The sequence below is a fragment of the Canis lupus genome, chromosome 33 (assembly GCF_011100685.1).
Source record: "Canis lupus familiaris isolate Mischka breed German Shepherd chromosome 33, alternate assembly UU_Cfam_GSD_1.0, whole genome shotgun sequence".
In the NCBI taxonomy this organism is placed as follows: Eukaryota; Metazoa; Chordata; class Mammalia; order Carnivora; family Canidae; genus Canis; species Canis lupus.
In genome coordinates, this window is record NC_049254.1 from 30,710,094 (window position 1) to 30,726,514 (window position 16,421).

Consider the following 16,421-nt stretch of genomic DNA (forward strand, 5'->3'; position numbering starts at 1 on the left):
ATGACTTATCATGAAAACATATTCACTGATACAAAGTGAAAAATCACAGAGCATATTCAGGAAGGAAGATTACCATACTAGGGACCAGAGAGGAAAGGACTATAATTAAACATTTTGTCTGGGGCAGCCTGGATGGCTCAGTGGTTTAGTGCCACCTTCGGTCCCCGGTGTGATCCTGGGAACCCAGGATTGGGTTCCGCGTTGGGATCCCTGCATGGAGCCTGCCTCTCCCTTTGCCTGTATCTCTGACTTTGTGTCTCTCATGAATAAATAAATAAAATCTTAAAACATTTTTTTTTGTCTGATTTAGAGATTTGTAGTCAGACTGTTTTATCCACTCCCATCCACTCTTCCATCCCAACTCTACCAATTTGCAAATGGAGTGGCTGCTAAGGAACCCTTACACCACGATGTTTTCACGTCATGAAAAGCCAAGGCAGTGAAGACAGTCTTGCTGTACCAGAGGCCTGCAACAAGTAGGATGTCCTAGCCTGCCATGGGTGACTTACTGGAGCAGAGGAATACAAGTAGGCCACCTAATCTGAGACAAACCAAACACTTAAAGAGGTAAAAGCAGGGAGGGAGAACATGTTCAGTGCTAAGTGGACACCCAGTGTATATACCGCAGGAGTTCAGGCTTCGTGGGCCGTAACTGAGGAGTCTTCCGTAGGGAGGAGGGATTCGGGGTGGGCCTTGAAGAAAAGGTAGGAATTTATATGACCAACAGTCACAAGACAAGAACTGCCCAGGTATGGCTGGAGAGGTAGGTGGTGGGAGATGTTCCAGAACTACACTAGACAGTTAATTAGTTTGTATTTAGGACCCATGAAGGTTACTGAGGAGAAACACAATCCAAGCAAGCTGTATTTTAGGAAAACTCATCTGGTGATGGCTCGGTCAGCAAGCGGGCAAATTAGAAGCTGAGAGATGATCGAAGAGGCCACCTTAGCAATCCAGGCCTGGGGGTAAAGGTGGGTTAAGGGACAGAGTGATGACAGTGGAAATAACAGCAAGAGAAATATGACATCAAGGAATAATCAACAGTATTTGGTGGCTGAATATTTGGGGAAGATAAATGTCAAGAAGCATTAAGGTTAAAATGTGGATAATGGAGAGACTATTCTAAGAAATACAACCATTTTTAGCTACTGGTAGAAAAATAGTTAAAAAGTTAGTAAAGTTTTTTCCTAGTAAGTGAGGAATGTCAGATAAACTAGATCCGAAGCAAGCACTGAACTTTCACAGAGAAAGAAAGGGATCTATTATTAAGACATATCTTTTCTAGTCTTAAATATCACTAGGGAAGTAGATATTTTTGATCAAATGACTGTCACAAGATTTAGAAAACCTTTTCGTAGATTCATAGTGTGAAACATATGGGACTCTCATCTTGTCTTTAGCCCTCCCATCTGTGAGGTGAATGAACCTGATTTTAGACATCCTAAAGAAAGATTACATCACTTGTTCTAATCTTTCCTTCCATCAGAAAATTCACCATGTCTTGTTTCACATGCAATTGTTTTGGGCCTAGACTTCTATACAGTTAAAAAAAAAAAAATCATTCTACCGTAGGTAAAAACTATCCAAATGATATTGGTCATTAATGGCTGATTTGCAGAAACAGGGGTGAATAGTTTATTTCTGTTTTGGGTAACACCAGTAGTTCCTAGGGTTTAGTTTAGCGCCAATTAAGAGGAATGACCTAATGTTGTTGTTATTGTTGTTTTTGAAAACACACAAGAGAAATCAAGTCTTATTATGGTGCGAATGGAAAACATGGACAAGGCCAACTGTGCTATCCACATGCCATCAAGGAAGGGGATGGGCTGCTCTGGTTCAAGGATTCCTTAAATATGTTGCATTAGAATTAGATTTCTGTTAACTACAGAATATTAGTAATTTTTAATATACAGAGAAGATACCAGCTAGAGGAAATTGGTAGTTATTAATTTTAAAAAGCAAGCTACAATCCTTTGGTGGTCAACAAACTAGATTTTCTTGAAAGATTAGGACTGTCTCCATGGATTGTTTTCTAAATTGTAAGGCTATTAAGTCTCCGGTTTAACAAATGGCTGTTTTTATTTGTTGCTCAGACTATTTTCTTCTCATTTACTACTGTCCTAAGTAGACATTTACTTCCCATAGGACACTAGCAATGAGGATCTGGCACTGGTCACCGGCACATCCAGCTTTTGGACCATTTGAGTGTTATTCCTGGGAATTTGAAATTCTAAAAACTTCAAATTGCTTATTCATGTACTCTATTATTCTAGTCGTAATTTTGTTCTATAAACAGGCTCTTGGGATATATTATCCTGCATTTAAAGTTTGTTTTAGGATAATAAGCTCCTGTGCAACTGCCCAAATGTGTGGATGCTCACAGTAGAGGGAGGTGGAGTGGGGGAGGGCCTGTCACAGCTGTCAGATCAGAAACTTGTTTCTGGTTCTGATCCTTGTTCCTGCAGACCTAAATTTGCAAAGAAGCACAAAAATATACTGGAAAAAACTGAAAACAATCCAAAAACCCTCCGGTGAAGGGATAAATGAATTATACAACCATTAAATGGACTACTACTTTGCAATGAAAATAACAAACTTGATTCCTGCAGCAACACGGACGAACCTCAGATATATTTTGCTAAGTCCAAGTAGCCACACCCAAAATACTCCATAGGATATGGCTCCACTTATACTACGTTCTGGGAAAGGCCAAACTATAGGCACTGAGAAAATACCAGGGGTTATCAGAAGTTGGGAATAGGCGGAGTTATGGACTAGTTTTGGAGATGATTACATGCTATATACATGGATCAAAACTCATAGAATTGGACACCACAGAGGATTTTACTGTACATAATTTTAAAAGATATGTAAGAAAGTTAGGGGAGTGCTTGTTTAGCTCAATCGGTTAAGCATCGACTCTTGATTTTGGCTTGGGTCATGATCTCAGGGTTGTGAGATTGAGCCCCAAATGGGGTTCTGCACTCAGCCAGGAGCCTGCTTCCCTCCCTTTCCTCTTTCTCACTAAAATGAATTAAAAAAAAAAAAAAAAAAAGGATAATGGCTTCCCTTGGAGGAACGACTGGGCGATGAGGCAGGGTACATGGGGTGCTGGTCATGCTCTGAGCTTCATGCTATTACACGGGTGTTGGTTTCTAAAAATTCACCGAGGTATATGTACATTTATGATGTTCCTACATTTTATTTTATTTAATTTTTATTTATTTATGATAGTCACAGAGAGAGAGAGAGAGGCAGAGACATAGGCAGAGGGAGAAGCAGGCTCCATGCACCGGGAGCCCGATGTGGGATTCGATCCCAGGTCTCCAGGATCGCGCCCTGGGCCAAAGGCAGGCGCCAAACCGCTGCGCCACCCAGGGATCCCTGTTCCTACATTTTATATGTTATACTTCAGTAACAAGTAAACAACAACAGAAGACAACGGGAGAGAATTCCAGCCTTCACTGTCCTCTAGTCTCCTTCCTCTCGCCTTCTCCACCAGTATACCTACTATACGTAATAGAAACTGTTAGAAAAATTGTAGTGTGAAACTTCCTGGTCAGGTTTGGTACCTGTTCCTAAAAGTTTCAAACAACATCAGTTTACCTGACTGTTCCTAATGCTGTTTGGCAGATGAGGATGTTTTGCCAACGCTGAGGTAGCCATATTTGCGGTGGAATGAAGAAAAGAGCTGATAGCGGAAAGCCACAAAGTAATCACTGGTAAGTATGGACTCTTCCAAGTCAAACTGAATAAAAGAAAACATGTCTTACCTGGCTGATCTAAGTAATCTTTTCCAGGCTTGTTTCTAGACTGTCAGGAACATTCTGGAGATTTGCTAGGGACTGTTGGGTCTAGCAGATGTGGAATGGCTTATGCAATCTTGAGGTCTTCCAGCTTCATGGCTGAGGTAGAGTAGCTACATCTCTGACAGAGTAGGGATACTTAGAAGAGAGGAGTAAACGTGATCGTAGGGGCTGACAATTTCTTTAAAGTCCATCAAAGAAAATTTCTAGCTGATGAAGAATGGTGGATCGTATTATTCTGTCTTCTACCAATCATAAACATACTCCAGAGCAAGATCGTGAGAGCCAAGTATCAGATGCTGTGATCAGCGTTTTGGACACATTACTTTAACGCTTTTAACAATCCTGTAAGGTATAGTCATTCAAATCCCATTTAAAATACAGCAAATCTGGGCAGCCCAGGTGGCTCAGCGGTTTAGCGCCTTCAGCCCAGGGCGTGATCCTGGAGACCGGGGATCGAGTCCCACATCAGGCTCCCCGCATGGAGCCTGCTTCTCCCTCTGCCTGTGTCTCTGCCTCTCTCTGTGTCTCTCATGAATAAATGAATAAGATCTTAAAAAAAAAAATACAGCAAATTGAAGGCTCAAGGTAATTTATACAAAGTGAGTTGCAACAATTACAGGCTTTGGATCCCTAAGGAAAGGGGTATTAACTTTTAGAATGTACTATGTGCTAAGCTCCTTTATTTATAATCTTATTCTCAAAATATCTCCATTTTCTTTTTTTAAACGACTTTTTGAGAGACAGTGAGCACATACAAGCAGAAGGAGGGGCAGAGGGAAAGAAGCAGACTCCCCACTGAGCACAGAACCTGATGCAGGACTCAACTCCGTGACCCTGAGGATCATGACCTGAGCCAAAACCAAGAGTTGGGCTTCATCGACTGAGTCACCCAGATGGCCCAAAATATCTCCATTTTAGAGATAAACAGAAAGAAGGATGGCATGACTTGTCCAAAGTTAGTTACATAACCAGTGAGTGGTGGAGCTGGCATTCAAATCAAGCTCTGATTCCATAGCCCACATTCTTCACATTATAGTACTCCACTGCCAAAGCCAATGAGAGTTATGCTGTGCAATTCTGGAGGGAGATAAATGCAATCTTTGACATTGGACTAGAAAACCAGATAATCTAACCTTAGGTCAGAAAAGTGCCATTTTTATGTTTCCCTGGTATCTTTCAAATTCAAGCTCCTCAATAAAATCTCTTAAGTTTATGGGTACTTTCTTTTAATTGGTAATTAAAAAATGATTTTTTTTAAAGTTCCTTGAGGAACTGAGTAACTCACTAATTCATCTTATAGCATGGGAAGAAAAGGAACTGGATGGTAAAAAAACCACTGTGCCAGGAGCCAGGAGTCAAAGGTTCTAATGCTGGCTCTGTTTCTGTTTTGCAGTGTAACTCTGGTTAAGACATGGGGATCTCTGGGCTTGTTTTACTGCATGTAAATGAAGAGTATTCAAGACAGAATTTTGGAAGGTAAATTGCTTACTTTGATACTTCAGAAAACAAAATTTTCTCATGAGTAAAGCCCGCAAATTGCCATCTTTGGAATTTAAATTTTTTTTTTTTTTTTTTTTTAGATTTATTCATTCATTCACGAGAGAGAGAGAGAGAGAGAGAGAGAGAGAGAGAGAGAGAAGGGCAGAGACACAGGCAGAGGGAGAAGCAGGCTCCCTGCAGGGAGCTCGATGGACGACTCTATCCGGGTCCTGGGATCACGACCTGAGCCGAAAGCAGGCGCCCAACTGCTGAGCCATCCAGGTGTCCCTGGAATTTAAATTCTATGTAGCAGGTTACCAGGTGTTTATTAGAGTCTCTTCTGCAAGCTTGCTTCCATCATTTTGGAAGAGCCCTGGGAAGATGTGGAATAGAAAAGTAGCTAGAAATGTGTAGTCACATTTAAGGGGCACTTTTATTTTTGCCAACTTAAAAACATGAAGAACATTAAAAACATGGAGTATCTCATAAAACATTTGCAATATTGTAATTCCTGGGGATCCCTGGGTGGCTCAGCGGTTTGGCGCCTGCCTTTGGCCCAGGGCGCGATCCTGGAGTCCCGGGACTGGGTCTTGCGTTGGGTTCCCAGCATGGAGCCTGCTTCTCCCTCTGCCTGTGTCTCTGCCTCTCTCTCTCATGAATAAATAAATAAAACTTAAAAAAAAAAAGAAATATTGTAATTCCCTGTGTATTGGACTAATGGGCTTTTTTCCTAATGAACACTGTTCCAGTGCTCGCTTCAGCAGCACATATACTGAACACTGTTCTCTTTTTGTCCACTCCTCCCCTCCCCCACAACACCTCCCTGCTTTTGGTTCCAAAAAGTTTTTTGTATGTCACTGAGATGATGGTAGGCTGATTTCCTTCCCAGAAAGTCATTTATTTCAGCTGTGACGGGAATGACTTCTTCTATGGGTCCGTTCTTACTTATTGTGTGACTCTAGGCAAGGGCCTTCATCTAAGTCTGTCTTTGTAAAGCGGCACTAACATAACATAGCTTACGTCCTAGTGCCTTACATAGTAGGGGCTGAGAAAAACAAGGCAGCATGCTATTTAGAAAGAACTTGGGTCAGAAAGACTTGGATACAAATACTAAGCACTGCTGCTTCCTAGCTAAGTGATCTTGGGCAAGTGATTTCGCTTAAGCCTTACAGTGGGGCTAGGAACTCTTACATTCTTATCTTTTAAAATTTAATGATAATATACTAAAGTGGTTGTCTACACAGTAGTACTGAGCAATTAGTACTTTTATTAATGATTCTATACAATCTAGAAAGCTGCACTAAAGTTTGTATTTTCTTACAAAAATATCACTTAATAAGGACATCCAAAAGCAATGTAATACATATTGTAACAGATAAATGGAATCACCTGTTATTTTAGAACATGTAACCAGTTAAGTACTTCATTTTTTTTTTTAATTTTTATTTATTTATGATAGTCACAGAGAGAGAGAGAGAGGCAGAGACACAGGCAGAGGGAGAAGCAGGCTCCATGCACCAGGAGCCCGATGTGGGATTCGATCCCGGGTCTCCAGGATCGCGCCCTGGGCCAAAGGCAGGCGCCAAACCGCTGCGCCACCCAGGGATCCCCAGTTAAGTACTTCAAAATGGCTTATGCTGGGGCCTTGCTGTAGAGTGATCTGGGACTCTAGAGATCATTTCATAATAATATTCTTCTCGTTGTTTTATGTTTGGTAACAACCTACTATAGTTATTGTTATAGCCATAGTATGTATTTCAATGTGTTAACATACTCAATTCCAAACCCTACAGAAGAAAATTTGATTATGTTCCCCAATGGCCCGTGATGCTCCAAGATGTTTCAAAAAAGCGTTAGCTTGTAAAATAGTATCTTCTCTCAGAATTCAAGACACATTTAACATATGGATTTTACAATAAAGTTTATTAGCTGTTCTCCTCTTTTTCATAAATGGAATGGATAATGTTGATAATCCTTTACAAACCAGTACTCATTTAAGAAACTCTAATGAGGAGGTTGTCAAAAACACATATTTAATCAACAATTCCAAAAAAGCAAAGGGAAGCCAAACAATATTATTAAAAGACCAGAGAAGATGATTTCTGAAATCGTATCTACCTTTCACGAAAATTTCTTAAAATTCCTCACCATGAAGATCTGTGCAACTCTAGGACAGAGCAGCTACAAGAGGTGAAAGGCGTGCAGTCTGAGGGGAAAACAAACACACATGAGGCTTTTGCTTATTTGCCTATTAGTGAAAGGAGAAATGGAAAGAGAGGCAGAAGACCAAATCCAAATCCAATGACAAGAACAACAGTAATAAAAAAAACCCCAAACAAAACCAGGAACCATTTGAAAATTTTTGTAGAAAAGAGGAGAACACGCCTATACTTCTGTATGTAATCTAATTTCCCTAGAGGTTTCTTTCCACAACCACCATACCCCCATTTTCAGTTCACATGATTAAGGAAGATAAAGTCTAATCAATTAATATTTAATTTAAAAACCAAACAAAAAGTTAAGAGTAGGTGGCAAAAGAAAAAAATATATTTTAAATATATATATATGTTTGTGTGTGTGTGCAACTATGTAAAGAAAATAATTCCCATAGTTACAGAGTTTAGTTAAAGAAAGTTTTATATATATTTATATATATATATATTTTATTATAACAAAATAGGCAGTTACTGTGGGTAAAATATTCATTAAAATCTGATCCCTAAGAATACATTTAAAGTTTTAGACTATGAATTGGACTCCTTTTCCACTGCCATAATGATTACTACATCACCACTGTAATGTCTGTTCTCTCTCTGTATTTATGTCTATGAAATTTTCTCAACCTTGTGTGTAAAAGGTGAGCTCCCCTAGCACCTAAACATGGCCTCAATTCAGAAAATGTGATCATTATGTATGAACTTTTGTAAGACACTATAAATAGTCCTGCACAAGTAGATTAAAAACATTTATAACACTGCTATTCCTAGCAAATGTACTGAGAAAAAAACCCCTCAAACAGTAAGACATGAAGAACTCTTATGAAAAATGAGTATCCCTTGTGAAATTATGAAAGTTAATGCAGAAATTAACTTTGAAATTAAAGAACATTTTCCTTATTTGTCTATAATGAAATATTTGCTTTGATAACACAAGTCAATTGAGAAAAGGACTTGAAAGTTAATATATTGGCCAAACCATGCTATTAAAGTTAAGCGTGCACTGTTGCTCAAAGTTTACTAAATCACTGATTAACACCACTTTTCTTTCATTTATACTGAAATTTGAAAAGAATGTATATAAAGCTTTTCTGAAAAATCTCTTAAAGTTACTTTCCCTTAAACATTAAGGAATTTTACCACAATTTCCCAGTCTCCCCAAATCCTTAATAGCTGGTCAGGCCATTCCATCTTCAGTTCTGAAAAATGGCCACAAACCAATAGTGACATAAAATAATACAGATGCTACAACTTGAAGGAGACGCTAGTTGTCAAAACTAAGCACAACTGTAGATCATGATGAGTGGGATACGATTCAACATGGAAGGAGTATTGCAGACAGACTCCAAAAGGAAAGGGCAAAGAAGTGTCAGAGAAAATGAGATTGTGGAAAAGAGAAACAGAAACATCAGTCCTCATAACTTTTCTTTTGCTGGAACCCAGATGTAAGGACCAGATTGTTCTTCTATGATCTGCTTCACTTGGTTATAAATGTCTTCCAGCGTATCTCCCTGTACAATAGCTGTAATAACAGAAACAAAATTAGAAACCTCCGCTGTCTATCTTTACCATGACAACTACTGGTGGAGTAGAAGCTAAGTCTTAGAACTAGTTACTCATCTAGCAGGAGACTGCTTACATATTGTTTGCTTAGTAATAACCACTCATTTCATTAATTTTCTTATTTGAAAACCACAAGAATTTTTATTTTAAATATTGATTAAAAAGTGAGATTTGGTGATTTTTACTTAGTATTATATATTTGGGAGGTTACACACTAAAGTACCTAGGGGCAAATGGGCATCTGCCTGCCACTTTAAATGTTTCAGAAAAAAATTAAGCGTGGCAAAATGTTAACATTTTGAAAATATGGGTGATAAGTATATGAGAATTGCTGGCACTATTCTTTGAAGGTTCTAGAAGTCTCAATTATTAAAAAAAAAAAAAAGAAAAGAAAAGAAAAAAAAGCACATGGTTTATAACACCATGGCATTTGACGTACTTAGTGTGAACACCTGAAAAATAATTTAAAGGACAAAATGAATGAGAGATTCATTCACTGGGCATTGCTACCCACTTGTTTCTTTTTAAACAAATATCTTAAAACAGATCAAAATGTATAAAGCATAAGGAAAAAGTCAGTTTCACAGGAGAAAGCAAGTCTGATTCTATTTTTCTCCAGTCTAGTAGGTCTTAATCAACCACTTAAGAAACACTAACTTTTAAGATTCCTCATCATCACTGGCTAGGTTAGATGAATTATTCTGAAAACCATAGTATTAATTACATAGTAATTAATTACTGGTAGATGTGGTCATACGTTCAAAGTGCATTTCAATGCGTCAGTTCATATGGCTTCAAATCAAAATCCTGTCAGGGCACTGACACACATGATGCCAACCTGTGAAATGTTCAGTAAATTCTTGTTCCAGTTTCATGGCTCTCTCAAACGTCTTTCTGGCTTGTTCTTCTGTTAGACGCTTATTCATTTCCCTACACAAATAAATTTAGAAATTAGCAATTAATATAATACTTTTTGGAAAGAAGATGACAAAGGAGAAGAGACACATAAAACATAAAATCATGAAAAGTTGAGCTCTGCTGACAATATGTCATTAAAAATTAGATTCAGTCACCAAGTATATAGCTTTAAGCTTGGAATGACAGAGAGTTTCAACACATTTTCTGCATTGGCTCAAAGCAGCTAAAAAACTAAGCATTAATTTGGTATTTTTTACTTTGATGAAAATTTCATATTAAGATATAGCTTAGAGGGGATCCCTGGGTGGCGCAGCGGTTTAGCGCCTGCCTTTGGCCCAGGGCGCGATCCTGGAGACCTGGGATCGAATCCCACGTCGGGCTCCTGGTGCACGGAGCCTGCTTCTCCCTCTGTCTGTGTCTCTGCCTCTCTCTCTCTCTGTGACTATCATAAATAATAAGTAAATTAAAAAAAAAAGATATAGCTTAGAGACCTATTTACCAATTTACAGATAACAAAGATAACACATGAACATATCAAACAGCACCATGAGAAGGCAACTAGTAAGATATAGCCTGGTGAGAACTCCGTAGAAGAAATGACATGGTTTCTTTAACAAATAAATTGGAAAAAAAAAAAAAAAAGATGTGCAGGGAAAATCAATCGATAAATTAAAAGAATTAAAAAACTAATTGTCACAAATAGCTCTTATCTGGAATTTGATTCAAACAAATTGAAAAAAAAAAGTAAGCAAATTTTATGAGACAATCAGGAAAATTTGAATTGATGACATAAAAAATCATGTTAGTGTGATATCAGAGAGATATATTCTTTCTTTTATCTTTGAAGATTTTATTTATTCATGAGACATACACAGAGAGGCAGCGACACAGGCAGAGGGAGAAGCAGGCACCCTGTGGGGAGCCGGATGCGGGACTCGATCCTGGGACCCATGGATCACGACTTGAACCCAAGGCAGATGCTCAACCACTGAGCCACCCAGGCGTCCCCAGAGAGATGTTTTCTAATAACAGAATTCTTAATCTTTCAAAATACATACTGAAATTTATGGGTGAAATCATATACTGTCTGGGGTTTCAAAATAATCTGGTGTGGATGGGTAGGGAGGTAGGGGGATAGAGGAAACAAGATTATTTTATTTTATTTTTTAAAGATTTTATTTATTTATTCATAGACACAGAGAGAGGGGCAGAGACACAGGCAGAGGGAGAGGGAGAAGCAGGTTCCATGCAAGGAGCCCGATGTGGGAACTCGATCCCAGGTCTCCAGGATCACACCCCAGGCTGCAGGCGGTGCCAAACCACTGCGCCACCAGGGCTGCCCACAAGATTAGTTTATAGCTGATAATTGTTGCATCTGAAATTTAGAAAACCAAACTTTACTACCCACCTTGGTCTCCACAAGCTGCTCAAGAAAGGCATGAATGGCTGCCTGCTATGGGCTAAAGGTGGGGAGATTGCTACTATCAGGCTAATAGTTGAAATTAACCAAAATTGACCATTCAAATTAACCACAATTAGACACCCAAAGCTGTAAGCCTTCAACAGATTCCTGAGTTCCAAAGTAGTTACCTCTGACAGATTCTGTTAAATTCGATTGTGTCTAGGGGGCGGAATGGATTCTTGGTGCTTCCATCTTCTCTCTAGCTCTACCACTGATTAATTTTCCTTGCAGTCTTTTCTTTAAAAAAATATTTTATTTATTTATTTATTTATTTATTTATTTATTTATTTATTTATTTATTTATTTATTTATTTATTTATTTATTTATGAGAGAGAGAGAGAGAGAGAGAGAGAGAGAGAGAGACAGACAGACAGACACAGGCAGAGGGAGAAGCAGGCTCCATGCAGGGAGCCCGACGTGGGACTGGATCCCGGGTCTCCAGGATCACACCCTGGGCTGAAGGCAGCGCTAAACCGGTGAGCCACCAGGGCTGCCCATTTTCCTTGCATTCTTGAATAAATCTAACTTGGTGGTTATATTTTACCTTATTTAAAAAAACTGTTGAACTCATTTTATTTGTATTTTGGTTCAGATTTTTGCATCTATATTCTTCTTAGGATTGGCTTACCATTTTCATTTCCTACATGGTCTCAGTGAGGTTTTGGTATTAAATTAATGTCCATAAAATTAGTTGAAGAATTTGTGTAAGAGTCATATTACTTAGCTTTGGTAGAATTCAGTAAGTCCTGTTGGGCTAGTGTTTTATTTCTGGGAAGGTTTTTCATAAGAGAGTTCCAAGTTCTTTAATAGGAACAGGATTAGATTTTTATCTTATTTTTTCCTTTTCTTTTAGACTTTTTTATTTATTTTAGTTTTTAATTCTAATTTTATTTTTTTAAAGATTTTATTTATTTATTCATGAGAGACACAGAGAGAGAGAGAAGGAGGCAGAGACACAGGCAGAGGGAGAAGCAGGCTCCATGCAGGGAGCCTGACGTGGGACTCGATCCCGGGTCTCCAGGATCACACCCTGGGCTGAAGGCGGTGCTAAACCACTGGAGCCACCCGGGCTGCCCTCTTTTAGACTTTTTAAAAAAGTTTTTTAAGTATAACTTTCAAACACAGAAAAATATTGTATATATACAGCTGTATGAATCTGAACCAACTTACACTTACCTGTGTACCATCTAGTACCTAGATCAAGATCTAGAACGTTATGCCAATATCCTAGAATCTGGGTGTGCTCTCTACCCTGTCAGAGTAACATCCCTTTGACTTCTATAAGCAATGATTAAATTGGAATCACAGGATATGTATAAAGGAATCCTAGACAACATATACTTCTAGGTTTGGAATTCTTTTTTCATTCAAATTATGTTTGTGTCGTTCTTCCATACTTTTGCGTGTAGTTAGAGATTGCTCATTCTCATTACTGTAGAATATTTTATTGTGTGTGTCGTAATTTATGTATTCACCGATGGACACGTGGATAGTGCTTTTGGTTATTTTATTTTATTTTTTTTAATTTATGATAGTCACACAGGGGGAGAGAGAGAGAGAGAGAGAGAGGCAGAGACACAGGCAGAGGGAGAAGCAGGCTCCATGCACCAGAAGCCCGACGTGGGATTCGATCCCTAGTCTCCAGGATCGCGCCCTGGGCCAAAGGCAGGCGCCAAACCGCTGCGCCACCCAGGGATCCCTTTTTGGTTATTTTGAATAGTACTTCTGTCAGCACTATAGTACATGTCTTTGGTGAATATATGTAAACATTTCTGTTGAGTAAATATCTAGAAATAAGACTTCTGGATCTTTAGTTATGTGAATGTTCAGTTTTAAACTGTAAGCAGTTTACCAATGTGGATGTACCAATTTATACATCTATCTAGTACTATGAGTTTCAGTTGTTCCATGTCCTTGCTAACAACTGCTATTTTCTTTTTCACTTTAGCTAATAAGCCATCCAGGCGTCCTATTTGTGTTAACCTTATTAAGGTCATTTGATGTGCAGTGATATTCCCATTTTCATCCCTGATATTAATTATACCTTTTGTACTTTCATTTCTTGATCTTTCTAATGGTTACAGTATATTTTTTTAAAAAGATATATTATTTATTTATTTATTTATTTATTTATTTATTTATTTATTTATTTTTAAAGGTATTTTTATTTATGATAGTCACAGAGGGAGAGTGAGAGAGAGAGGCAGAGACACAGGCAGAGGGAGAAACAGGCTCCATGCTCCGGGAGCCCGACGTGGGACTCAATCCCAAGTCTCCAGGATCGCGCCCTGGGCCAAAGGCAGGCGCTAAACCCCTGCGCCACCCAGGGATCATGATTTTATTTATTTATTAAAGAGAGAGAGCATGAACTGGGGTAGGAGCAGAGGGAAAAGCAGATTCCTCGCTGAGCAGGGAGCCCAATGCAGGGCTTGATCCCAGCTAAGCAGACGCTTAACCAACTGGGCCACCCAGGCGCCCCAGTTTATAATATTTTTAAAGACATTTTTGATTTTATTGATCCTACCATGTTTGTTTTCTATTTCAATATATTTCTACTTTCTTTGCATTTCATTGACTAGTTTTTTCTAATTTCTCAAGACCTTAGATTGCTAACATTTATTTGACTTCCTATATTCTTTCCTAATATTTAAACCTGTGGCTTTTCCATCACCAAGGCTACTATATTCCAAATTCATTTACTTGACAATTCTGTTACCATTTATTTTTTTATTTTTTTTTTATTTAAAAAAAAAATTTTTTTTTAAATTTTTTTTTATTTATGATAGTTACAGAGAGAGAGAGAGGGAGGCAGAGACACAGGCAGAGGGAGAAGCAGGCTCCATGCACCGGGAGCCCGATGTGGGATTCGATCCTGGGTCTCTGGGATCGCGCCCTGGGCCAAAGGCAGGCGCCAAACTGCTGCACCACCCAGGGATCCCCCATTTATTTTTTTTAAAGCTTATTTATTTATTCACGAGACACACAGAGTGAGAGGCAGAGACATAGGCAGAGGGAGAAGAAGGCTCTCTGTGAGGAGCTCAATGCGAAACTCGATCCCCAGACTCCCGAATCACACCCTTAGCTGAAGGGAGGTGCTCAAATGCTGTGCCACCTAGGCATCCCTCTGTTACCATTTAGTTCAAAACATTTATTAACTTATGTTGTGATTTCTTTTTTGACCCAACCAAAGTAAAATGCTTAATTTCAAAATATATAGGGATTTTTTAGTGATCTTTTTATTACTTATTTCTATTTTAATTTTACCATGCTCAGAGAATATTTGTTTTCAATCACTGAAAGTTTGTGGCTTAGCACATAATTAGTTTTGGTAACTGTCCTATATGTTTTTGAAATTAATGTGTAAACTTTTGCAGATGTTGAATGCAGTATTTTTTTACGTATGTTAAGTTTTTTACTTTGTGTTGTTTTATGTACATACTGATTTTTTGTTTTCTTATTCTATTATTTCCTGACCTGTTAAGTTCTTCCATTAGGATTCTGGAATTATTTGTTTCCCATATAATTATCAATTTATGCTTAACATATTTTGAGACTGTATTATTAAGTACAGACAAATGTATAAATATACCTTCTTGATGGAGTGAACCATTTTTTTATTCTTATGAAATGTCTGTCTTAATCTGCAGTAATAATTTCTTGCCTTTAGATACACTTTGATGGTGATATAAACAAACTTACTTTTGGTTAATGTTTGTATGGTGTATCTTTTTTTTCTAGTCTCTCATTTTTAGCTTTTCCATAGCCTAGTATTTAAGGTGTGCCTTATAAAAGCAATATATAGTTGATTGGCATCATATTCCAAAATATGGCACCTTGGCAATGGCAGGCATATGAAGGACTCTGACCTTCCCTGAAGCAAGTCAAAGATCCTCATGTGAGAGTGGCATCCCTCTACCTGGAGGAAACAAACATCCTTATCTTCACAAAGATGGAGGGACACCAAGAGGAATTTGAACAAACAGACCTTGCTAAGTTTCCCTAGTTTGCTACTCTTAGCTTATATTCTTTGGTACTATCACATTTTCCCATGACTGCCCATTTGTCATCAAACCTAGTATATGCTCAGATTCTTTGGGTCATTTCCTTATGAATGCTCCCAGCTCATATAAAACTTGAATTCAATAGATTTGTATGTTAATCTGTCTTTTGTTACAGAGGTCTGAGTGAAAACCTAGAAGAGAAAAGAATTTTTTTCTCTCCTACAAAAACATCTAGTTATTTTTTTCCAACTATTCTGACAATCTTTGTCTTTTATTTTTTAAAAATAAGATTATTTATTTGAGAGAGAGAGAGAGAGAGAGAGAACACATGAGAGAGTGCGATGAGCAGAGCAGGGGCAGAGAGAAGTAGATTCCCTGCTGAGCAGGAAGCCGGATACGGGACTTGATCCCAGGACTCTGGGATCGTGACCTGAGCTGAAGGCAGATGCTTAGCCGACTGAGCCACCCAGGTGCTCCTAATCTTTGTCTTTTAATCAGACCATTTAGTCTAATATTTAGTTAACGAAATATCTGGATTCATTTAAACCATCTTACTATCTGTATCCGTTTTATCCCATCTGTTCAATGCTTCTATTTGATCTTTTTCTTCTTTTAGTTTTTATTTATATTAGATATTTGCCCTCTATTAGTAAGTAGTTATACATTATTTTATTCTTTTAGTGGTTACCCAGAGCTACACTGTCCCAATTCAGTAATTACGAGCCACATGTGACTAGACTTAAAATTCTATCACGTTACCTTACGTACTTTAATATATTAATATGGATAATGATAGCTAATACCCCAGAATACTTATTTAATCCTTACAATAACTACATGAAGTGAGTATACTATCTCCATTTTACAGATAAGGGAACTGATATGCAGGGAAGGTAAGTAAACTATCCAATCTAAAAAGTGACAGAAATTGGATTTATACTTAGAGGCTTGTGCCTTAGGCATTTACACTTA

The 16,421-nt window shown here is 38.2% G+C and overlaps 1 protein-coding gene and 1 long non-coding RNA gene across 23 annotated transcripts in view; one reads left to right on the top strand and one right to left on the bottom strand.

Annotated features, from left to right (window-relative positions):
• Positions 1 to 5,285, top strand: part of LOC119867355 — a 9,652-nt gene extending 4,367 nt beyond the window's left edge. The window contains exons 2-3 of the long non-coding RNA XR_005383433.1: positions 3,634 to 3,722; positions 5,203 to 5,285. This is a non-coding gene — a long non-coding RNA (uncharacterized LOC119867355). The remainder of the gene's footprint in view (positions 1 to 3,633; positions 3,723 to 5,202) is intronic.
• A 1,907-nt stretch (positions 5,286 to 7,192) lies between these two features.
• The window catches only part of DLG1 (discs large MAGUK scaffold protein 1), a 236,839-nt gene continuing 227,610 nt past the window's right edge, over positions 7,193 to 16,421 (bottom strand). For all 22 annotated transcript variants that reach the window (XM_038583205.1, XM_038583204.1, XM_038583203.1 and 19 more), the window contains 2 exons: positions 9,906 to 9,997; positions 7,193 to 9,026 (listed from right to left, as the gene is read on the bottom strand). In XM_038583205.1, coding sequence (XP_038439133.1) covers positions 8,920 to 9,026; positions 9,906 to 9,997 — 199 coding nt within the window. In that variant the 3' untranslated portion in view covers positions 7,193 to 8,919. The remainder of the gene's footprint in view (positions 9,027 to 9,905; positions 9,998 to 16,421) is intronic.